Source organism: Gopherus flavomarginatus, chromosome 1, assembly GCF_025201925.1.
Source record: "Gopherus flavomarginatus isolate rGopFla2 chromosome 1, rGopFla2.mat.asm, whole genome shotgun sequence".
Lineage (NCBI taxonomy): Eukaryota > Metazoa > Chordata > Testudines > Testudinidae > Gopherus > Gopherus flavomarginatus.
Genome location: NC_066617.1, coordinates 125,360,251 through 125,386,107, shown reverse-complemented (window position 1 = coordinate 125,386,107; position 25,857 = coordinate 125,360,251). Strand labels below are relative to the sequence as shown.

Genomic DNA, 25,857 nt, shown 5'->3' with positions numbered 1-25,857 from the left:
AGGAATTTTCCATCTCTGAATCAATACTGGATGATACTGTTTTACATATGGGAACGGCAGTATGTTGTAAGTGTTAAGGTACACAGAAATGCCATTTTTATTTAATGTAAAGACTAATATCCAGCAACTTTTTAGCAGACACCGGATGCAGTAAGGTTAGGTTAGTTCTCAGGCAGTCCTTTGGACAGTACATAAGCCACAAAATGCATTATGCACCTCCATGATGTTCTGCCCTGAGCCAAATCAGGCATGTTATGTAGTAGGATGCCTATGAAGGATAGGTGTCTACTGACACTGTCCAGCCATCATGTTTTAGATCTTTGGGAAGGGGGGTCCTTCTTCCTTCTTTCATTGGGTCAAAGTTGAAGATGATTCTCGCAGGGAAGTTGGTAGGCATTCGGAGAAGTTGAGCATACTACCTGAGTGAGAGTGGGACCTGTCTAGTTAGGAAGCAAGTCACTTCACTTGACTTTAATTTGATGTTTCAATCATTCAGAGATGCTTCATCTGAATAGTGTCCAACTTCTTGCACACTTGACAGTAAGGAGCCATGTTTCAGTCCCATAGGTCAGAATACTGACCACCAAAGCATTATATATACTCATCTTCATCTCTCTACTTATCAGGGTGCTCTGTTTGTGAAAGACATTTTTGATGGGGCATCCTATTGCCGATTGTGCTTTTTTCATTCTGTGCTTCAAGTTCTTTCTTGATGCTGCCCGTGTAATTGATAACAGAGACGAGGTAGGTGAAATCACAGATAACCTCCATTGGTTGATCGCCCACTAAGTTGCAAGAGCCGGAAGCTCATTTGAAATTGCCTAATGGAAAAATTGGTTTTACTGAAATTAATTTTCAGGCTGACTTTCGCCACTAAGCTTCCCGGGGTTTAGATTCAACAAACAATATGTTATTGGCAAAAATCAATGTCAATGAGGTTATCATTATCATGTGGTATACCTAAAATTCATTTATTTAGTGTCCGTTCAGGCATAGTCTATGACAGCATGGAAGTGTTCTGGGGCAGCAACGCATCCTTGTTGATTGTCTTCTTCCAAATTAGGTTGGGCATTCTTTCCCATTTACAAGAAAGCAACTTGAGGAGTCATCTTATATAAGAGACAGAAAATTCTGCAGAGCTTGTCAGGAATGGCTATGAGTTTCCCTGTTAACAGAGATTCCCTGTTAACAGAGTCGAAGGCAGCCTTGATATCCATGAATACAATTTGAATTCTCTTGCCTTCTTGCTAAGCTATGGACTGTGACAAATTGCTCCACAGCAAAATAGCCGGAATCGAAGCTTCTTGTGGTCTTCTCTTGCTTCTTAAGATATCAGTAGCTTGGGCCGACAAGGCAGAAGCAAAAAACACACACCACAAACTTTCCCTGGTATGGACAGAAGAGTAATGCCACAATAGTCTCGTCTGCTGCCTTTACATTTCCAAAGTAATAAAACAATGCTTTTTTGCCAGTGGGACAGGACCGATTCTCCAGATGATGCTGAACAGCATCGTACTCACATAAAAGATAGCCGGTCCAGCACTTTTAAAGAGTTTTGCAAGAATTCCACAGATTCCAGGTGCCTTATTTCCCTTAGCTCTCTTTACATCTCTGTGGATGTCATCAACAGTGAATTTGCCAAGGTGATTTTGTGCAGAATGAGTCAACTCAGTAGCGGCCTTAATATCAGGGTCCAAAGATATTGGGGGTGAATTTCACAGCTGGCTGAAATGTTCACTCCAGCATGCCATTTACTCTGCTTCTGTATCAATTAGCTGACTTGAAATGGACTAGGTCATTCACTTGTTACGGTCTTTGTCAGTGAGGTCACAAAAGTGTTCATAAAAGGAAGCAAAATCGCTCCTGGCAGATGCGCTCTCAAGTGCAATGGCTCTGGCTTCCATAAAAGCTTTGCAGTCACCATGTATTGCTTTGTTACAATGCCATTTAGCTTAGAATACATGACCGTATAACCTATCAAACAAGCCATATGCAACTGTTCCGTGATGGCTAAAGTATTAAAGGAGATCCAGTCCATCCAGGTGGTTTCAGCATCAGTATACTCTGGTAGGGTCTCAAATCTATTCAAGATTCCAACTATTTAGTAGTTTTCAAAGTTATCAGTTATCAGTTTTGAAGTTGGGTAATTCAAATTTTGCTGATCCACTTGTCACTTTGCCTGCACTTTTTAGTCTTAGTGTAGCCTGGTCTACACTACATGTTTATACCGATTTTAGCAGCGTTAAACTGATTTAACGCTGCACCTGTCCACACAACGATGCCCTTTATATCGATATAAAGGGCTCTTTAAACCGGTTTCTGCACTCCTCCCTGACGAGAGGAGTAGCGCTGAAATCGGTATTACCATATCGGATTAGGGTTAGTGTGGCCACAAATCGATGATATTGGCCTCCGGACGGTATCCCACAGCGCACCACAGTGACCACTCTGGACAGCAATCTGAACTTGGATGCACTGGCCAGGTAGACAGGAAAAGCCCCGCAAACTTCTGAATTTCATTTCCTGTTTGCCCAGCGTGGAGCTCTGATCAGCATGGGTGGCGATGCAGTCCCAAATCCAAAAAGAGCTCCAGCATGGACCGTACGGGAGATACTGGATCTGATCGCTGTATGGGGAGACAAATCTGTTCTATCAGAGCTCCATTACAGAAGACGAAATGCCAAAGCATTTGAAAAAAATCTCCAAGCTATGATACAGCACTGTGCTGTGGACTCTGTGTGACAAGTGTAACGGAAAGCCAAAGAATCAAATGGACGCTTATGGAGGAAGGGAGGGGGGACTGAGGACTCCAGCTATCCCACAGTCCCCGCAGTTTCCGAAAAGCATTTGCATTCTTGGCTGAGCTCCCAATGCCTGTAGGGTCTGGTTCAGGGTCTCTCTCATCAATTTACTCCCCCTCCCCCCTGTGAAAGAAAAGGGAAAAAAATCGTTTCTTGACTTTTTTCAATGTCACCGTATGTCTACTGCATGTTGCTGGTAGACACGGTGCTGTGGCAATGAAATGCAGCATCCTCTCCCCTCTCTTCCCCGGTGGCAGACGGTACAGTGCAGTAGGACTGGTAGCCATCCTCGTCATCAGCCCGTGAGTGCTCCTGGCTGGCCTCAGGTTAAAGTTCCCCATCCTGTAAATATGGCCTACATTCTTTGTTCCCAGACATATACATTTACATTTAGCAGAATTAAAACTCAGCTTGCTTGCTTGCATCCAGTTTACTGAGTGATCTAGATCACTCTGAATCAGTGATCTGCCCTCTTCATTATTTACCACTTCCTCAATTTTTGTGTCATCTGCAAACTTTATTAGTGATGATTTTATGTTCTTTTCCAGGTTACTGATAAAGATGTTAAATAGCGTAGAGCCAAGAACCCTGTGGGATCCCACTAGACACAGATCCACTCAATGAAAATTCCTGGTTACAGTTATATTTAATAATATTTATATATTATGTGTGACATGTTAATTTTATATTGTTCTAATTTTATCAAAATGTTGTGTGGTACCAAGTCAAACGCTTTACAGAAGTCTAAGTATATTGTGTCAACACTGCTACCTTTATCAATCGAATTTATAATCGCAAAAAAAAAAAAAACCATCGTTAGGATCTGTTTTTCCATAAACCCATGGAAACCCTCTGTTAGTTCTTTATTAATTGAGTGCTGTATCAGCCACTCCATTTTCTTGCATGAGATCAAGGTCAGGCTGACAGACCTATAATTACCTGGGTCATCCCCATTTACCCTTTTTGAAAATGGCATGACATTAGCTTTCCCCCCATCTTCTGGAACTTCCCCAGTGCTCCAAGACTTATTGAAAAATCAACATTAATAGCCCAGCAAAATCCACTTGGCCAAATCCTCAGACTTGTGAACATGATATTTAAGAAGCATCCAACTTCTTCCTTTCTCATATCCCAAGCAGCTGATCACATAAGATAGCAGTTGCTTATTCTTTCCTCACTGCAATAATGAACAAATGTGGGTGGCAGGGTTTGGAATGCTCTAATTTCTACAGGGGTTAATGCATTATCTTCAAATGCTATCAGCATAAAACACTTATGTCCAGCATTATGATTATCAGACATGTCCTCAAATCCAGCGTCGTGCACATGATCATAAACCTCGCCAGATCACTCTCTGAAATGTTTCAGGCACCCATCCTTCTGCAAACAACTTACCTTGAAAGATTCAGTCACTTGCTTTGTGGCTCCCCCTGTACATCCTCCAGCTGGGCACTCATTCTGACAGCCCTGCAAGAAATAAAAAGCAGGAGATACCAAATTAAATGCATGTTGCAAAGAGGCAGATACCTAGTCAATTAATACTTTGCATGACAAAAATCAAATCAGGCTTCATCATCACTTGATCAGAATAAGAATATTAGGCACTGTATTTTCCACCATCCTCCTGTTTTGTTTTTTGTTTTTTATTTTTGTTTCAATTGAGTGATTTAATATAACTACATTTCTGGGCTTTAGCAAGACTGGTTAAATCAACATTAGCCTTATATGTCTCAGGGTCACAGTCCGAGAACAAAAGTGCAATTGTTTCACTTAAAGCTGAATAAATACTCTGGGATTTTACACAATTATATCAGGTCACTGAATCCCCTTTAGAGGCAGACACCTCAGCCTTGTGGTTTCCTCTGTGCCTTTATTCAGTGAAAATGATGGGAGAGGGAGGAAACATTTACTCCAAACCATACGTCCTTAATTGAATGAGATAAGCGGTAATGAACGAACATCCACAAAAACAAAATTAGTCATGAATCTATACCATATTTCTCTTATAGCCATTGTGTGTCTTTTAAGTACTCCACAGACGAGTGGGATTATATTAGCTAGCAATTGAAGGAAAGAGGAGCAATAGTGCAAATCAGAAGAGTAAGTCGGCAGGCGCATGACCCACGAAAGAAAATCATCTAGCAGAAGCATCCCATGTCCTCAAAGCAGCTTCCATGTTGCTTTCTTAGCATCCTCTCTCTGCCAGTTCTACAGCATTCTGGTCACAGATATGAAACACACATTACACACAGCGGCACCTGGGTAAAGAGGAGGGGGGAATCTAACATGTCTTTTTGGCTTTGATCATTGGAGCTAATCAGGACTTTCCAAGACAGTGCTGAAAGATTAAAGGGACGCAGGAAGGCTTTGCGGGCAGGGATCACAGGGATGGAATATTTGGAGGATGGGCACTCGGAAGGCTATGGTGCTGAATATACAAGAGGATGGAAGAGGGAAGATCAGTAGAATGCACAGGAGGATGGACAGGAGGGAAAGGGCATTAAGAGGCTTCAGTGCCAGAATGAATGTGGTATGGGGAGGAGGGGGTTAAATGATAGAACAATTAGGTGAAAAGGGATTTTGTGCTAGGATCATCTGGGGGAGGGGGATAACAATGCTGGAATGTTTAAGGGCCAGGAGAAGGGGAAGCTAAGTTCTCTCCCTTGGATCAGATGCTTTCTCCCTGTTTCTCTCTTGCCCCCAAAAATAAATTAATTAAGTCATGCAAAGTGGGAAATACCTGGCAAGAGAAGGCATCCGCTGCTCCCTGCTCAGCTGTCAATGAGCTCGCCATGCTGCCGGGTGAGCATGTACAGTGCACCTCTTGCTTACTGAGGCACTCTCTGCAACCCAGCTGAGGATCAGAAGCAGCAGTACAGCTACCACCACAGCTGAAAACCAAACCCCTAATCATGCCAATGCATTGCAAGTAACTACATGATGTACGATTTAAACTGCAGCACCGTGTTGTCCAAGAGGCCAGCTCAGTGCCAAGGGGATTACTAGTATATGTTGGTAAAATATAAACCAGCCCCACAATATTCTCATTAAAATATCCACATACTCCCATATAACTCTCTGCTCAGAAGATGACGATGATATATCTGTAGCTATTCATCCCAGTCATTAAATCAAGAGACAAGTACACCTCTACCCCGATATAACGCTATCCTTGGGAGCCAAAAAATCTTAGCACATTATAGGCGAAACCGCATTATATTGAACTTACTTTGATCCACCGGAGTGCGCATCCCTGCCCCACCGCATTATTTCCGAATTCATGTTATATCAGGTCACGTTATATTGGGGTAGAGGTGTACCACTGTGTCTGGAGTTATGGCAATTTGCATAAAGACAACATTAAGGAGGGAGGGAATGATGTAGGAAAATTTAAGCCCCTTGTAGAAACCAGGTACAAGCAAAATCCTTTATCATTAGATTGAAAGAGCCTTAAAATTAATTCCCACTTGTGAGAGAGTCTCTGCCCCAGATTTGTGAGACATGGCAGACCTGTTTATAACCTGTAGACCAGGGGTAGGCAACCTATGGCACAAGTGCCGAAAGCAGCATTCAAGCTGATTTTCAGTGGCACTCACACTGCCCAGGTCCTGGCCACTGGTCCAAGGGGCTCTGCATTTTAATTTAATTGTAAATGAAGCTTTTTAAGCATTTTTAAAACCTTATTTACTTTACATACAACAATTGTTTAGTTATATATTACAGACTTATAGAAAGAGACCTCTAAAAATGTTAAAATGTTTTACCGGCAGGCGGAACCTTAAATCAGAGTGAATAAATGAAGACTCGGCACAGCACTTCTGAAAGGTTGCCGACTCCTGCTGTAGACCATGCTTTGTGACACAAGAACCACTATGCTATACTGGCAACAGGAGGAGAGGAGCAGACTCCAATGACTGAGGAAGAGCCACCTGCCCCCACATCTCGGAAGCTCATAGGCACTGCACCCAAGCGGAGGAGCCATCGGGTTCTGGTGGTTGGGAACTCCCTTCTGGGGGGAGACGGAGGCATCCATCTGCTGACCTGAAATCCTGAGAGGTGTACTGCCTGCCTGCAGTCTGCATCCAAGACATCACAGAAGGATAAGCCTCAGCAACCTATCCCTCTGACCACTACCTCATGCTGCTCATCCACATGGGCACTACCGACAGTGCCAAGTATGACATCTACCCCTGAGCAGATCGGACCACCAAATCAAGAGGAGATGGTGGAGGAAGCATTTCTACAACGAACAGAAATATCCAAAACACAAGACCTGGTAACAATGGGGAAATTTAACTACCCAGACACAGCAAAACACAAAACGTCCAATAAGATCTTGGAATATATTAGGGACAACTTTAAATGGAGGAAGTAACCAGGCAGATAGACATGTGAGACTTAATTCTGACTAATAGGGAGAAATTGGTTGTGAGTCTGAAAGTTGAAGGCAACTTGGGTGAAAGTGATCATGAAATGATTTTAAAAAAACAAAGAACAAACAAAACCCACCACAACAACGAGGAGTCTTCGTTGTTTTTGCTGATACAGACTAACAGGGTTACCACTCTGAAACCTGTCATGAAATGACAGATATCATTATTCTAAGGAAAGGAAGGAGTGACAGCAGCGAGATAAGGACAATCAACTTCAAGAAAGCAGACTTTTCTTGAGAAGAAAATAAGGGGAAAAAGTAGTTTAGGAGTGCTGGAAACTTCTCAAAGGGAGAACATTAGAGACAAACAGCAAAAGATTCTAATATGAAGAAAAGATAGTAAGAGTATATGCCTCTACCATGAGCTCTTCATTGACCTGAAAATAAAAAAGGAAATTTACAAAAAAAATTGAAAATATGGACGAATTGCTAAGCAGGAGTACAACAGAACAGCACAAGCATGTAGGGACAAAAATCAGAAAGAAGGAAGGGGAAGATTTACTTAGTGTGGAAGGAGAGCTAATTGATGACATTGAGAAGGCTGAGATGTTTAATGCCTATTTTGCTTCAGTCTTCACTAAAAAAGGTTAATTGTGACCAGATACTTAACAGTTAATATTAACGATGAACAAGAAGGAATGCAAGCCAAAATAATGAAAGAACAGATTAAAGAATATTTAGGTAAATTAGACGTATTCAAGTCAGCAGGGCCTGATGAAATCCATCCTAAGGTACTTAAGGAATTAGCTGTAGCAATTTTGGAACCATTCGTGATTATTTTCATGAGCTCCTGGAGGACAGGGCAAACACAGAACCTGTTCCTAAGGCTACGTCTACACTACAGGATAAATTTGAATTAGCTTAAACCGATTTTATAAAACAGATATTATAAAGTCAATTGTGCGCATCCACACTAGGCACATTAATTCGGTGGTGTGCGTCCATGGTCCGAGGCTAGTGTCGATTTCTGGAGCGGTGCACTGTGGGTAGCTACTGTAAAATAATGAGGCCAATAACGTCGATTTGCGTCCACACTAACCCTAATCCGATATAGTAATATCGATTTTAGCATTACTCCTCTCATTTTGTAGGAGTAGAGAAATAGATTTAAAGAGCCGTTTAAATAAAGAGCAGTCTAGTGTGGACAGGTGCAGCGTTAGATTGATTTAATGCTGTTAAAATCAGTTTAACAGCATAGTGTAGACCAGGCCTAAGAAAGTGAATGAAGAGGGCCCAAGGAATTATGAACTAGTCAACCTAACTTCAATTCTTGGAAAGATACTGGAACAAATTATTAAACAATCAATTTGTAAGTACCTAGTCGATGACAGGGTTATAAGAAATAGCCAACATGGATTTGTCAAGAACAAATCATGCCAAACCAATCTATTTCCTTCTTTAACAGGATTACTGGCTCAGTGAATGGGGGGAGCAATAGATGCGCTATATCTTGATTTTAGTAGGACTTTTGATACAGTTCCACATGACATGCTCATAAGCAAACTAGGGAAATGTGGTCTAGAGGAAATTACCATAAGTAGGTGCAAAAACAGTTGAAAGATCATACTCAAAGAGTTGTCATCAATGGTTCACTGTCAAGGACATATCTAGTGGAGTCCCACAGGGTCAGTCCTGGGTCCCATACTAGTCAATATTTTCATTAGTGACTCGGATAGTAGAGTGTAGAGCATGCTTAAAAAATCTGCAGAGGACTCCAAGATGAGAGGGGTTACAAGCAATTTGAAGTTCAAGATTAGAATTCAAAACGATCTTGGAGAATTAGTCTGAATTCAACAAGATGGAATTCAATGAAGACAAGTGCAAAGTACTACAGTTAGGAAGGAAAAAAAATCAAATGTACAAATTCAAAATAGAGAACAGCTGACTAGGCAGTAGTACTGCTGAAAACATCTAGGGGTTATAGTGGATCACAAACTAGAAATGAGTTAAGAATGTGATAGTTACGAAAAAGGCTAATATTCTGCATGAGATCAACTGGGGAATATTATTGCCTTTCTCAAACACTTCTGCAGGATTTCCACTAATTCCAGTATAAAGGAAATATAAACTTTATTAAAAGTTATATTAAAGGTTTATATTAGTCACCTATCAGTGTGAGTGTCCCTTTAACACTAATGGAGGTTATAGACTTGACAAAATTTTGTGTTTATATAGACCCTTTCATGCCAAAGAATGACAAAATGATTCACAAACAGAACCATGGAAATAAGGATGCACACGGAATGGAGAGAGACAGACAAATGGCACAGAGCACAACAGTAGAGGGAAGAAATTTGGACTAAGGATTTTGAGGCAAATGCCTAACTTTATAAGGGCTTGTCTACATCAGAAAGTTGCAGCGCTGGTGAGGGAGTTACAGCGCTGCAACTTAGGAGGTGTACACATCTGCAGGGCACCACCAGCGCTGCAACTCCCTGTTTGCAGCGCTGGCCGTACTCCCGTTTTGTCTCGGGTGTAGAGGATCCAGCGCTGGTGATCCAGCGCTGGTAATCAAATATAGACACTTACCAGCGCTTTTCTTGACCTCCGTGGAATAAGCAGGTATCCCAGCATACCTGAGGAAGCCTCTGGTAATCAAGCTGGTCTCCTTCCCCGGTTTGCTCTCGCGTTCCCCGAACCCCGAGCAAGCAGGTCTCCTTCCCTGAGGTTTGCTGGGTGGTTCCGGGAACGCGAGAGCAAACCGGGAAAGGAGACCAGCTTCGCCGCGGTTTGCTCTCGCGTTTCCCGGAACCACCCTGCAAACCGCAGGGAAGGAGACCTGCTTGTTCGGGGAACGCGAGAGCAAACCGCGGCGAAGCTGGTCTCCTTTCCCGGGTTTGCTCTCGCGTTCCCCGAACCACCCAGCAAACCGCAGGGAAGGAGACCTGCTTGTTCGGGGGTTCGGGGAACGAGAGAGCAAACCGGGAAAGGAGACCAGCTTCGCCGCGGTTTGCTCTCGCGTTCCCCGAACCTCCCTTGAAGCCGCCCAACAGCGCTGCAGTGTGGCCACATCTAACACCACTTGCAGCGCTGGTTGCTGTAAGTGTGGCCACTCTGCAGCGCTGGCCCTATACAGCTGTACTAATACAGCTGTAACAACCAGCGCTGCAAAATTTTAGATGTAGACATGGCCTAAGAATATAAATGCATAGTAAATAGGAGCAAGGACACAATCACCTTGACATTTAGTCAAATTAAAACACTAGTTGAAACTAGTTTCAGGTATTACACCTCCTTCGCAGTCCCCCTTCCAAGGTTTGTTTGTTTTACCACCACATTTTCCTATTTTAAATTCCCTCACCTGATCCTGTATGGATGCACACAGACAAAAGGGGAAATAGTGACTGTAACTGCTGTTAAATGTGCAAAAAAAAAATTCAACTTAAAGTCCACAACAAATTTTTTTTTCTAATCTGTTAATTACTGTAATCCTAGATGTTATTTGCAACAAAAATATGTGAAGCATTTCCAGACAGAGTGAGATTTTAAAGTTCACAGTGTCCCTTTAAGGCCTCAGACGAGAGACCTCACACTGTCATCTGTACCAGTCTACTGACTTGATAGCTTGAAAACTCCACTCACTTGCTCATCACTGAGGACCAGAAGTGGAGAATTTGGGGAAGGGGGAGGAGGGAGACACTAATGCATTGCAAGCAACTTATGCAGAAGCCAACTTTTCATTTAAGAAACATTAATGGCCAGCTTTTGAAAATAACAATTCCTGGGAACAGCAGCAGAAACATTTGAGTGGGCACACACTAATCTACATATTCTCCAGCCTCCTTTCTGGGGCCACCTCTCTACTAACCAGCTGCAATGCCCTACCCCTGCCACCACTCATAGCTTTCCTAAGCAGCAACCTGGGAGTTGCTAGGTGTTGAGCACTTATGAAGTGGTCAGATTTTAGGTGCCCAAACAAGCGCAGAGATCTCTTGAAAAATCTGTCCCTAAGTGTCTAGTCTTTATGGCTGCGAAAATAGCCTTCCAAACATTAACTGAGTGTAAACTGATGCAGTGAGGTCTTACATGAGTCTGAACACGGACTGTTCCGGTGTCTCTACTGCTGCTCAGAGTGTCCATGAAAACAGAGTGAAAACTGACCAGAGTTTTGCTGGTTTTCACTTCAGCTATTTAAAAATATGTGGGCAGCAGTGAGCACATCAATTTCACTCTGCTACTGCTTGGGAAAGCTAGGATTAGTAGAAGAGGCAGGCAGTGCAGAGCTATTCACTGGGAAGGAGGACCCAAAGAAGCAGCTAGTAGCAGGGCCGGCTTTAGGAAGTGCAGGGCCCAATTTAAACATTTTCGGCGGGGCCCCGGCAGGGATGACTAAAAAAAAAAAAAAAGAAAAAAGAAAACAACACACACACCATATGTAAAAAAAGGCCTCTAATTTCTTAGCAACCAGGTCCCCATAAAAAGTTCTGATTAAAGGGATGTGCCACAGTATGTATTTTTTTGTACCAATAGGGTTACCGTACGTCTGTATTTTCCTCCCCGATGGCAATTTAAGAACCAAAAAGCCTGACATTTCTGGGAAAATATGGATGTATGTTAACTCTACCTAAAGTTCTTTTCAAAAGAGATGGGCCTGAACTAGAAATGAGCTTTGTTTCACATGTCTGGGTCCCCACCGCTCCCTGGAGGTGTGCTAAGGTGACCAGATGCCCCGATTTTATAGGGACAGTCCAGATTTTTGGGTCTTTTTCTTATATAGGATCCTATTACCCTCCACCCGTTCCAATTTTTCACACTTGCTGTCCGGTCACCCTAGGGTGTGCACATGTGTGGGTCCCAGCTGCTCCCTGCCCCTCTCATTGAAGCAGGTGAGCAGGGTTACTGCCCTGGGAACTGCAGAGCACCACTGGACATGGGGCTGGCTGGAGGCAAGGCAGGGGCTGACTGGAGGTAGGGTCTGGCTGCAGGCAGGGCAAGGGGTGCGGGGTTGGCTGGAGACAGGGGGCTGCAGGGTGGGCTGGCTGGCTTCAGGCAGGGCAGCAGGGGGGTGCAGCAGGGGTTGGCAGGGCTGGAGACAGAGGAGCGCAGAACTGGATGGTTTCAGGCAGGGGGGTGCGGCAGGGGTTGGCTGAAGACAGGGCAGGGGGTGCGGGGCTGGTGCGGGCAGGGCAGGGGGTGCAGCAGGGGCTGGCTGTGGGCAGGGGGTGTGGGGTTGGCTGGAAACAGGGGCTGGCTGCGGGCAGGGCAGGAGGTGCGGGCAGGGGGTGCAGGTATAGGGGGTACAGCCCACCCTGTACGGTGAGTGCCTCCTCCTCCTCCCTCCCCCACCGGGATAGCAGCAGCCGCCCAGGGCTCGGGGGCTCCCCTGCTTCCATCGCCCCAGTCCTTTAAATAGCCGTGGGAGCCCTGGGGAAGCGGTGGGGCTCCAGCGGCTATTTGAAGGGCCAGGGCGTTAGAAGCAACCGAGCCCCGGACTTTTTAAATAGCCTCCAGAGCCCCACAGCCCTACCCCAGGGTTCCAGCAGTGGGGCTCTGGTGGCAATTTAAAAGGCCTGGGGCTCCAGCCCCTGCTGGGAGCCCCAGGCCCTTTAAATTGTCCCCTGGGGAAGCCGGGCCACCCCAGTACAGCGCACTGGCTCTTGACGGTACACCATACTGGGGCTTGGGTGCGGGGCCCTCTTAGGGGCAGGGCCCGATTCAGGGGAATTGGTTGAATTGGTCTAAAGCCGGCCCTAGCTAGTAGGGTTGCCAACTTTCTAATTGCACAAAACAGAACATCCTTGCCCTATCCCCGCCCCAGCCCCTTTCCCATAATCCCATCCCCCACTCACTCCACCCCCAACCTCCATCGCTCACTCTCCCCCACCCTCACTCACTCATTTTCACCAGGCTGGGGCAAGGGGTTGGGGTGCAGGAGGGTATGAGGACTTCAGCTGGGGGTGCAGGCCCTTAGGTGGGGCCGGGGATGAGAGGTTTGGAGTACAGGAGGGAGTGCTGGGCTGGGACTAAGGGGTTTAGAGTGTGGGAGAGGGCTTTGGGCTGAGGCAGGGGGTTGGGGTGTGGGAGGGGGTACAGGATCTGGGCTGGTGTGTGGCCAGATATGAGGGGTTAAGGATGTGGGAAGCAGCTCTGGGATGGGGATGAGGGGTTCGGAGTGCAGGAGGGGACTCAGGTGCGGGCTTCGGGAGGGAGTTTGGCTGTGGTAGGGGGCTCAGGGCTGGGACAAGGGTACAGAAGGGGGTGACAATTCCTTCAGGCGGCTCTCAGAAGTGGCCAGCATGTATCTCCAGCTCCTTGACAGAGTCACAGCCAGGTGGGTCTGCGCACTACCCCTTGCCCACAGGCATCACCCCCGTGGTTCCTGACCAATGGGAGCTGCAGAGCTGGCACTCAGAGCAGGGGCAGCGTGCAGAGCCCCCATGGCCGTCCCTACACCTAGGAGCCAGATGGACATGTAAGCCACTTCCTGGGAGCCACACGGAGCTGGGTAAGGAGCCTGCCATCCCCGCACCAACCGGATTTTTAACAGCCCAGTCAGCGGTGCTCACTGGAACTGCCAGGATTCTTTTCAACTAGGTGTTCCATCAAAAACTGGACACCTGGCAACCCTAACCTACAGTGGAGGAGGTGCAGTGGAAACATCTTCTTACAGCATTTTACCACCTACAGCTGCCACCAGGTTGCAGATGGGGTAGGGTAGCTCAAACTCAACCCTCTTGAAGCAGCCCTCAGGCTCCAGTAGAGAGAAGAAATGAATGTTCCTCCTCCCTTCAGGACCAGAGGAGGTTCTTCAGATTCATCAGACACCTAATAGCCAGAGGCTATATGAAAAGTGCCCCTCCAATGAGGCTCCAAGGAGAGCACCCTTCCAGGCAAATTTACTAAGGCCTTGCCCGTGGAGAGTGACCCTTCTCGTCCATATTTGTCAGATACTTACTAGCCAGAGGCAAATATTTCAAGCTCTAATCTCCCTTATCAAGATAGGAATTCCAGCTTCTGTTATGTGTGATTCCAGGTAATCTAGTATCAGAGGGGCAGCCGTGTTAGTCTGGATCTGTAAAAGCAGCAAAGAATCCTGTGGCACCTTATAGACTAACAGACGTTTTGGAACATGAGCTTTCGTGGGTGAATACATGCATCTGACGAAGTGGGTATTCACCCACGAAAGCTCATGCTCCAAAACGTCTGTTAGTCTATAAGGTGCTACAGGATTCTTTGCTGCTTTTACAGGTAATCTAGTGGCTCAGGCCCAGATCCTTAAATTCCTTTGAGGAGCTGGGCCTCAATGACTTCATTATTATTATTAAACATTTATACTGTAGTACTGCCTACAGGTCAACCAGGTCAGGGCCCCATTGTGCTAGGCCCTATACAATCATTAAGTAGACAGATTTGCACCCAGGGGCCTGAGGTGCTGCAAATGTTTGCTCCACTGAGCCACCTATAATTTTGCCTTTATCTAAGCACCAGGAGAAAAAACTTAAGACAAAAAATTACCCTTCTGATACTGTGTGACTAGAGTGTCAAACAAAACATCCCTGTGGTTTTTTAAAAAGCTAACAGTAATTAAAGATCACTATCTTTTGTGGCTTTCCAGGGAATTCTAGTACCACTTGGCAGCCACACAACAACAACAAAAAAAAGATGCTACAGAAAAAGTTGCACTGAAAATTGTAATGGTGCTTGTTGTGTTTAAAAAAGGTCCACGAATTCTGTCAGATGGAGTGAGAGATTTTTGCATGTTGCTGTGGGGTTGAGTCATAGAATACTATTTATAACATCAACTGAAAAAAACATTAGCTCATCATGACCTTTACAAGGGGCCTCTAGACCATGGAAATTCAATCATGGTATCACAGAGCCAGACACAGATGCTTTCAGTTTAACTCTGTTGAATTAACCTATACCATGGTCAGCAATTGGTTGTACAGTGCAAAATGTAATGAAAAGAAAATATCTGCTGAGCTAGCTCACTTATAAGAGAGTAAGACTGGACACCTTCCACTGTAAGAGAATGGGTATCTCACCCATATTTTCACAAATACTTCTCTTCATGCTTTCTTCCTCTTGGAGGAGGAGATATTTACATGAGGTGGAAAAATAAAAAGGGGGAACAAAAATATAGGAGATGAAACTTTTTGGTCACAACACTTGAATAACATTTGAATTTGGCTTTCTAGTGTGATAAGAAGCTAGGAACAGCAAAGACGCCTGATACATATAGCAGCAGGTAAATGAGATGATGCGTATAAAGAGGTATAGCAAGAGGTAAAGAATAAAGCACACCTGAAACCCAAAAAGAATGTGTGTCTGACAGGCTGGGTGACAGAGGGCTGGAGGGGAGAAAACACTCTTTAGAAATGTAAAGTATTTTTATTCACTGTAGTAAGCCCTAAGGGGAACTTGTCTAAAGAGCTATGCAATTGAAGAGTAGGCACTGCTGCTACCTTACACCACGTGCAGCCACTGATTTACATCTATGCAGAGTGTGTCTAAAATGTTACTGATTCTGACTGGTTAGTGTTCTAAACTATCTAGCACCAGCATATGTTACATCAGGTGCAGGACAGCTTGAATCTCCCCCACCCTGATTTATTTTTGCTGCTTTTCTCTCACAGGTTACTACTGCCTTGAAGAGATGAAAACAAGACAAACAATTCTACTTCCTATTTTTTGTCATTAGTCCAGTGCTTAGAGATACAATGACCTTATAGAAGTTTCCTTCCCAAGTGACCTTCTAATGTTCTGTCTTCTTCCTTTTGTTTTCTAAGCCTATTTCCCCTAATGTTCTTCCTTTTGTTTTCTTCTCTATGAAACTTGTTATCTCATTCAATACTATTTCCTCTCTTCACCCTTTTGCTTAGTTCAACAGCGTCTTCCTTTGTCACTGCAGGAAACAATCTTGCACTGGAAGACAGAAATACTAGATTTCCTAATGATTTTCTTCCATCTCTAACCCCTATGAACACTGCCTCAAAGTGTCTCTTTTGTTGGCTTGTCAGCTCTGGCATTAGTTTGTTTAACAAGGGCATTGTTTGCTGGAATGACACAAAGGAAAACACATTAAAGCAGCCAGTTGTATTAAGTTAACTTATAAATGCATAAACATATTTCTTAAACAGACAATTCATGGCTGGGTGTCATGGTTATTGCTAAAAAACAAAAAATAATTTTTGACGTGTATAAAAAAAAACACACGAGGGTCTTGTTCTATTTGGCCTGATTCTCTTTACATCACCCTTTACATCACTTCCGCAGCGTGAAGGGGACATAAATGTAATTTATAGCCCCTTTAAAAGCACCTTTCTATTCCCAGAGCAGCAAAAAGATGTCTTAATGTAATGAAAATCAGGTCACCCATTGTTTCTGGTCTAGCATTTCCTTTGCCTAGGTATTCTCTAAGGCCAGGTCTACACTGTAAATTTGTGTCCATATAATACGGTTGGGCAGGGGTGTGGTTTTATACTGGCAAAAACCCTAGTGCAGATGTAGTTGTACTAGCATAAAAGTACTTTTGCTGGGATAGTTTATTTTGCTCACTGAATGAGTAGAAGCTATATTGGCAAAAGCACTTTTCTGCTTGTACACACACAGCTATACCAGCTAACCTTGTCTACTGTAAACCAGACTTAAAAATGCAATAAAATTTAACGGTGTTTTATTTGTGACATTCCTAGTTGGTGGAAATCACACACAGATCTTTAAGTTTCTGACCAAGCCAAGTGGCTTGTTCACACATATTTAGCACAAGATAATGTGAATAATAGTCAAATGTATACATACTGGAGGCAAAATAATTGTCTGAGGAATTACACAACTTTTAGAACCAGGAAACAATTTTGTGGGGGATTAGACTCTCCCTGGCTTGCAAATGAGTCATTAACACTAAGGGTTGCCAACCCTCCAGGATTGCCCTGGAATCCACAGGAATTAAAGATTAATCTTTTTAATTAAAGATAAGTCATGTGATGAAACCTCTAGGAATACATCCAACCAAAATCGGCAACCCTATTAAAACTTCTAGAAAAAATTTAAACTAACTGACTCAGACTTTAAGGCCAGAAGTGATCATCATGATGTTCATCTACTCTGATCTCCTGCACGTTGCAGGCCACAGAACCTCACCCACCCCTTCCTGTAGTAGATCCATAACCTATGGCTGAATTGCTGAAGTCCTCAAATCAAGGTTTAAAGACTTCAAGTTACAGAGAATCCATCATTTAGTATAATTTTAACCTGCAAGTGACCCACACCCCATGCTGCAGAGAATGGTGGAAAACCCCTCAGGGGTCTCTGCCAGTCTGACTCGGGGAAAACTCCTTCCTGATCCCAATTATGGCAGTCAGTTAGACTCTGAGCATGTGGACAAGATCCAGCAGCCAGACACCTAGGAAAGAATTCTCTGTAATAACTCAGCACCTCCTCATTTTAGTGTCCCATCAACAGCAGTTGGAGATGTTTGCTGCTAGCAGTTGCAGATTGGCTACATGCTATTGTAGCCAGTCTCATCATACATACCATCCCCTCCATAAACTTATCAAGCTCAGTCTTGAAGCCAGTTAGGTTTTTTGCCCCCACTGTTGGAGGAGTAGAATACACTAAATTTGGTGTAAAGGCTATATTTAGTTGCCAATCAACATGTTTTAATGGTTACCAACCAACGAGAATCAACCCTTTTGGGGGAAAATATCTGAAAAGACAAATGCAAAACAGCTTGCCAATTCAAAACATGATTAAAAATCAGCAATTTAGATTGCTTTGATTTAAAACAATCCACCCTGATTTCTTGAGCATCCAACTCCTACAAATTTCAGTGAGAGTTTTGGCCTTGGAAGGAACATACGATTGAACCCTATTGACCTGATTTACTGTTGCCCTTCCCCTTGTGTAGCCAGTTATAACAATGCAAAGTGAATGCAAAATACTTCCAAATCAGAACGGTAACTTTTAGGCCTGCTGTGCCCTGGGGTAAAGAGCTACAAGGTACAGGGCAGTAGTGAACTAGACCCAACGTGTGCACTAAAAACAAAGGCTCTGGTATTCAAGGACGACTCCTTTTTGTCCTGCAAGCCATGCTTACACTCCCACCGGAGCTAGTCAAACAATAACTTGCTGGCTCTACCAGCCACCAACAACGATGCTAAGAGAATCAAAATGTTCTGTGACTGTGCATGTGACTGCAGGCTGGTAAGAGGCAGACATACTCTGGTCTGAAGCGCGATTCAGCCTTAGCAACTTCTACAGACAACTTAATTGATTACTGAGCTGTAAATGCCACTGGTGCATGGAGCCACAAGGAGCCTGACTTTCTGGATTGAGTAGAGCTGCCAGTGCAGGTCACTATAGTATAATAAATTTCTTTGAATTAAGGTGTTAGGACAAGATGGTCATAAAATGAAGCTGATAAATTATACCAGCAATAATCTGTCATAGGATTTGAATGGGTTAGTTACTGCACCTGGACCCAGTCCAACTATTACAAGGATATTTACAGGGTTAGGCTGTTACATTTTGTATATGTTAAAGGCAGTGGTTATTTTCAAAGGTAGTGGGTTGGTATGGATGCTTTCTTTGTCTGGATGCAGAATCCTTGAAAGCTAGATGTGGCTTTTGGATGGACATCTAGCCACCTGTCTGAAGAGTGAGTGTGAACTGCACTGCTAGAGCAAAATACAGATCAAGAGACCCAGAGGTTGACCTCAGCTGGGAAAGGGAGGTTACAAAGCAGGACAAACCAAGATAAACAGGCAGACAGAAGCTTCTGGCTAAGTGGTGGCTAGAATTGTGTGCTTTATCTTTAATTTGGAGGGCAGAACAGTCTCTGTGATGCTTGTAGTTATTTTGCCACCTTTGTTCAAGGTGAAAAGCCTATAAAAATATGGACAAAGTTCCTCTTCAATAGTGCTTATCACTGTAGTAGCTAAATGTCTCCAAAGCAATTGCAGGTTTATCCTCAACACCTGTGAGGTAGGGAAGTATTATTAGGCCCACTTTGGGGGGAGGGGAAGTTGCCTATGAGTCTTCACACTGGAGAAGACAGGAACTGAACATCTTAATCACAAGACCATCTTCTCTCACACTACAGCACATCTAGCCTTCTACTCTGTAGCTGTGGAGGCTCCCCAGGCAAAAGAATTAGTGTGGTTTCACCGCACATGGGAAGTTGAGGGCCGTGCAGTGGCCTCTCTCTCATCTGCATCTCATCTGCACAAAGCCATGCTCTATGTATATTCTCTCCCTGTACAACAGCGCACAGGCGCTGGTTGCTCGAATCTTGTCTACACTGTTGCCCCAGCATGTTTTAAAACTGGTGTAGTTGGTTTGAATTTAGAGGGAGAATTTCCTCAGTTTTGATGATGCCTGAATTACATCCTCTTAGTGCATCTCATGGTGTTTACAAGGGTAGCTTTAAATTATGTCCAGTTAGCTCCTATCTTGAAGGATGAGAGGAGTTGAAGCTCCTTTTCTGCAGCAAAGGGTATTGGAGACAGACGTACTGCAGGGAAAACTCTAGGGACTCAAGCCATGCTTGAGCATAGCGCTTCTGCTGTTTGTTTTCTTGTTTAAGTTAATAATAAAGGCAAACTCCAGGAAGCGGGCAACTTTGGACTATACACAGTGTGTGTGTGTGATTTAGCACAGAGTAGGCTATTCACTTGCGTGTGCCTTCTCACCGCACCCAAAAGAGACAAACAGCCCACCAGGCATCCCTCATACTTACAGAAAAAGCTTCCTCCCTCCTCACCTCCCCCTGGCCCCGCATGAGAAACCTTCTGTCAGAGGAGTAGCCGTGTTAGTCTGGATCTGTAAAAAGCAGCAAAGAGTCCTGTGGCACCTTGTAGACTAACAGGCATATTGGAGCATAAGCTTTTGTGGGTGAATACCCACTTCATCAGATGCATGCATGCATCTGACGAAAGCTCATGCTCCAATACATCTGTTAGTCTATGAGCATGAGCTTTCGTCAGATGCATGCATGCATCTGATGAAGTGGGTATTCACCCACAAAAGCTTATGCTCCAATACGCCTGTTAGTCTAGAAGGTGCCACAGGACTCTGTCGCTTCTTTCTTCTGTCTCCTGGATTCCTGTTTCAGTTACCAAACACAGTTAAGCATGTTGAAGCCAATGTCAAAGTAAAGAGAGTCTCCTCACAACTGTAACTCGGACCCCATGCACATACAAATATGCAACTGGTGTATCTACCTGCAGCAATCATATTCATCATGATATATGTGGGATTTCCCATTTAAAGTACAAGGCATACCACAAATACCACAGTAAGGATAAATGCCTTTTATACATAGGAGTTACAAAGGGACAAGACTGGGAGCCAGGACTCACAAGCTAATGACTTCTAGTCCTGGCTCTAAGATTGACTCCCCCTGTGATCCTGGACAAGCCGCCTAGGGTAAAGTTTTCAAAAGCATCTAAGTGACTTAGGAACCAAACTCCCATTTTCAAAAATGATTAGGCACTTGGAGCCACATTTACAAAGGTGTTTAGGTGCCTAATGACAGAGTAGATGCCCAGTGGAATTTACAAAAGTGCCTGCATATTTAGACACCTAAAGATCTTCATAAACCTGGCTGTTAAAAGCCTAAGGCTACGTCTATACTACACATGTACCAGGGCTTTCAAGACAAGTTTTTTGGTGGCCTCGGAGTGCAGCCACCAATCCTTACTAGTAGCCACTCTCACACTTTTTCCTAAAACACTTAATTAGCTTTGGGAAAACCAAATAAATATGTACATATACATGTCCAAATCATTGTAATTTATTTATTGCTAGCTAGTAAGTCTGTTAATATCACTTTTCACAACAAACATACAAGTATCACTTTTTTACAGCAGACTTACTCTGCCCTGGCAAGCCTGGGAATAAATTAAGCCCTGAATGGAGGATCAGGAGAGGCAGCGAGGGCCAGGGCGATGAGGATGAAGGGGGCTGGAGAAGGCAGTGGGAGGCTGGAGCCCGAAGCCCCATAGCCGGAGCCCGAAACCCCACAGCTGGAGGACAGGGCCCAGGGACGGAGCCCGAAGTCCCATGGCCAGAGCCTGCTGCCCTGCCACCCCTAGGCTGAAGCCTAAAGCCTGAATCCTACCCTTGGGGAAGATGGGGAACAAACCAGCTGCCTGCTCCTCCAGCATTGTGCCCCAGGTGTTTCCAGCGGGGGTCAGGGCCCAAGCCCTGCTGGCAGCCCCAGCAACCAACACCAAGGCTGTGCATCCAAGAGCACCAGGGAAGGGGAGGGGCTGCTACTTTGGTCTCCCCCCACCCCCCAGTCATAGCCCAGGAGGCTGTGGGCACAAGAAAAGCCCCTGATGGCCGCATGCAGCCACAGTGGTAGCGTTTGAGAAATGCTGTACTATACTACACATTACATCTAGACACTTGCTACAGCAAAGGAAGAATTTTAACAGCATCCCTTTGACTTTCAAGGAACTATCACTGTTGCAAATGGGATTTAGGAGCCTAAGTCACCTAAAACTTAGATTGACATAGCTACATTGCTCAGGGATATGAAAAATTCACACCTCTGACAGATGTAGTTAAGATGACGTAAAGCCCAGTATAGACACTGCTAAGTTGATGGAAGAATTATTCTGCGGACATCACTACCACCTCTTGAGGGGGTGGATTTACAAAAAAACCCTTCTGTCATTAGAGGTAGTGTCTATACTACAGCGGAATAGTTGCAACTGTGCTGCCTTAGCGCTGTAGTGTACCCATAGCTTTAAGTGCCTTTGAAAATTTTCCCCCATTACTGGATCCTACACCCATTAAAGTCAGCAACAAAACTCCTATTGACTGGACTGGTGCAGGATCCTCTGACCATTTTCCTATCAGGAAAATGGGGATACCACCACCCACCTCACATAGATGGCGGGAGATACATTTAAAAATTATAGTTTACAAAGCACTTCACAAATGAAGAGTACTGTCATTTCTTATTTTGTTCCTCATTAGTATAAAATTTTCTTGACTGGCAAATCATTCAGACAAGCAAAACCACAAATTGCTAGGGATGTCACTATTGATTTTACATGGAAGGTGCTCAGATACTATGGTGATGGGCAGCTGCATAAACTCCATGATAGACATTTAATAGTTAAATTAAGATTGCTAGTTTTTACTTGTGCTACTTGTCAATTATATGAATCTCCTTTATATTCAAAAAATTAAATTTATGCTAATACATACTATGAAGTCCACAATGTGATGCAAATAGAAATCAGTGTCTACAATTGTTTAAATACTGAGTGTAACACTGTGCCAACACTTCTTACATATCAAAGACAGAAATCTTACACATTTTAGTACATTTAGTAAATGACCATTGAGAATTGCAGAAGTGAAAATTGTATCAGTCACTGTACTCTGAAAAACAGTTACAACAGTTATTCCAGCTCATGCAAATTAAAAGTGTGGCATTTCTTCCAGGCAAAGTCCCATTAAAAGACACCAAGAACAAAGTAAATGCAGAGTAATGCACACTGGAAAACATAATCCCAGCTAGACATATAAAATGATGGGATTAGCTGTTACCACTCAAGAAAGATCTTGGAGTCATTGTGGATAGTTCTCTAAAAACAGCCACTTAATGTGCAGCGGCATTAAAAAAAGCTAACTGAATGTCGGGAATCATTAAGAAAGGGATAGATAAGACAGAAAACATATAAAATCCATGGTATGCCCACTTCTTCAATACTGTGTGCAGATATGGTGACCCAACCTCAAAAAAGATATATTGGAATAGGAAAAGGTTCAGAAAAGAACAAAAATTATTAGGGGTGTGGAACGGTTTCCGTATGAGAAAAGATTAATAAGACTGAGCCTTTTCCACTTGGAAAAGGGACAACTAAGAGGGATATGGGAGAAGTCTATAAAATCATGACTGGTGTGGAGAAAGTAAATAAGGAACTGTTATTTACTCCTTCTCATAACACAAGAACTAGGGGTCACCAAATAAAATTAATAGCCAGCAGGTTTAAAACAAACAAAAGTGTTTCTTCACACAACGCACAGTCAACCTCTGGAACTCTTTGCCAGAGGATGTCGTAAAGGTCAAGACTATAACAGGGTTCAAAAAAGAAGTAGATAAATTCATGGAGAATAGGTCCATCAATGGCTATTAGCCAGGATGGGCAGGGATGGTGTTTCCAGCCTCTGTTTGCCAGAAGCTGGGAATTGGTGACAGGAGACAGACTGCTTGATGATTATGTGTTCTATTCATTCCCTCTCAAGGACCTGGCATTGGCCACTGTTGGAAGACAGGATATTGGGCTAGACGGACCTTTGGTCTGACCCAGTATGGCCGTTCTTATGTAACAATATTATGTGGAACAATTTCAAACTCAGATGAGAAATTGTTGATTTTTATATAATAAATCAACCTCTAGAAGTGCTATGGCACAGCAAAAGCCTATCTTTTGGAGGACCACAGTAACATACTAGCCTTCAGAAGTTATAGGAGAGGGAAATTAACTCACATAGCAATGGAGCTGGTAAAACACTTTGAAAGCTTAAATCCAACTTGATTTCCTATTCTTCACACATCTAGAATGAGACAGAGCCAGATTTACCAAGGATCACACCTTGACAAGCCATACTATTTCTGTGCACAAGCATGGATGTGCTAAGGCCATGATCCTGCAGATGCTGCTATCAAAGGGAGGAGATTTTCAAAGGCTCAATGGTGACCAGCTCCCATAGACTTTGAAACACCCAACCATCTTTTGTGCCTCTGAAAACTTCTCCCAGTCAATGGGATTAACCCATAGAAATAAGAAGCATGTCCAAGAATAAGTGTTTCCTAGCTCAGACTCTAACATTGCTTACAGCAGACTTAAACCCTGAAGATTGGAAGGGCTCCAAGTCCTCAATTTTTTATTTTTATTTTTTTAGAATTTACTATAACAACTCTGGACAATCTTGTTATCCACATCCCACTTTGAACCTTATTAAATTCTTCTGTTCACCCAGGTCAGGTCCCCTCTGTTTCCCCTCCTCTGTGAGGTAAACAGTCAGCATCCTTTCAATCTCTCTTCCTATGGAAGTATTTGCATGTTTCTGATCACTCTCACTGCAATCTCAGAACCTCCTCAATTTCTACTAGACCCTTTTTCAGATAGGGTGGCCATCACAGAACACACAGTATCCCCAGAGAAGCTGAACCACTAGTTTATATAACGGCATTATCACGTTTTTAGTATTATTCTTGAGCCCATTCTTTAAATGGTTTGCTTTTTTTGATCCCATAGACCATCATCTCCCCTGTGCTATTCAAGTCCTCACATCCTGTAAGTTTTTTGTTTCCCTCCCCCTTTTCCACATACCTTGGAGAATTCTCCAGTGGGGTAGATAGGTGTGTAATGTTCCTTGGTGCTAGCGATGGTCAGAACGGGATGAGGAGAAGACAGCCAGCTGGGAGGGAGTAGACTCTACAGCTGCCAGATCAGAGGAGGAGGCAGTAGCTTGGCTGCACCATGCCAGGGGGAGGCAGGAAATGCAGGGTTTAAACCCCCTTCTGATTGCTGCCTGTCTGGCAGACGCTCTGGAAACGAGTGGGGAAGGCACTGTCCCCTGGCATAGCTTCGGAATACTGATGAGTCTCGCTATGGGATTTAAGGAGTTAACTAAATGATTCGGCTCATAAAAAGTAATTGGGTGTCAACAAAATGACTATGCCTCTATAGAATTCTTACAAAGATTTCACGTCTCAGAAGACATATCTATTCAGTACCTTTAGGTAGCTTTCTCAAGAAACCACCTATCTATGTTACAGGGTTGATTTAACTACTACTGTTTGTAAAGCTCTTCAAGTTCTTCAGGATGGAAGTATTACTTATGGCTTTGTACAGCAGTTCTCCAACCTGTTCAGTCCATCAGCACCTTCAACACAGAAGTCTCTGTCTTTTGTGTTCATCTTAAGGACAACCATGAGCAAGACCATCAGCAGTGTGATCACAACAGAACCTCTGCCCAAGATGTACTATTGTGTGCAAGACGAGAGCTCAGAAAAAGAAACCTTGGACTTCTATCTTCTCATCTGAGAGTCTTGTTTTCAGGCTCCAGGATAAATAGCATACCACAAGGGTCCCCAATGTGGTGCCCACGGGCACCATGGCACCCGTGGTGGCATCTAAATGCACCCATGTCCTGGCTGGCGGTCAAGCATCCGCTGAAACACCGCCGAAATTAGGCAGCATTTCGGCAGCGACACTTCTGGATGACACCACTTGCCACCGACAATGCCACTGAATTTCAGTGGCATTTCGGTGGATGCTCGACCACCGCCATGGTCCTTCATCTGGTGCCCGCCAGACGAAAAAGTTTGGGGACCAATAGCATACCGTGTACTACTGCACTCTGCTATCTGATTGTGGAGTAAGGCTGCATTCTGGAAGGCTGCCCACCTTCCCAGCTGCAGAATGAGTGTAGTAATCAGAGCTGCTATAAGGAACTGAAGTGAAATAGTATTAAGAGCAATTCTCCAAAATTAGATAATGTGAAAACGTTAAGATTCTGGCTCACAGAAAGGGTAAATGCAAGTGCCAGCACTGTTTGGGGAGGTAAGGGACACCTTGAGGACTGGGCTTGCTGGGTCTAAACAAGAGAAAACAAAGGGACTGATCCTGTGCTGCTAAACTCTCATGTACTTAG

The 25,857-nt window shown here is 44.0% G+C and overlaps 1 protein-coding gene across 3 annotated transcripts in view; it reads right to left on the bottom strand.

Annotated features, from left to right (window-relative positions):
- BCAT1 (branched chain amino acid transaminase 1) overlaps nt 1-25,857 on the bottom strand; it is a 111,072-nt gene that overhangs the window by 79,849 nt on the left and 5,366 nt on the right. For 2 of the 3 annotated variants that reach the window (XM_050969054.1, XM_050969073.1), the window contains exons 1-2: nt 5,542-5,614; nt 4,197-4,268 (exon numbers count right to left, since the gene is read on the bottom strand). In XM_050969054.1, the coding sequence (XP_050825011.1) occupies nt 4,197-4,268; nt 5,542-5,595 (126 nt within the window). In that variant the 5' untranslated portion in view covers nt 5,596-5,614. Of the gene's footprint in view, nt 1-4,196; nt 4,269-5,541; nt 5,615-25,857 lie in introns of those variants that run through there. The other variant, XM_050969063.1, reaches the window with a different exon arrangement.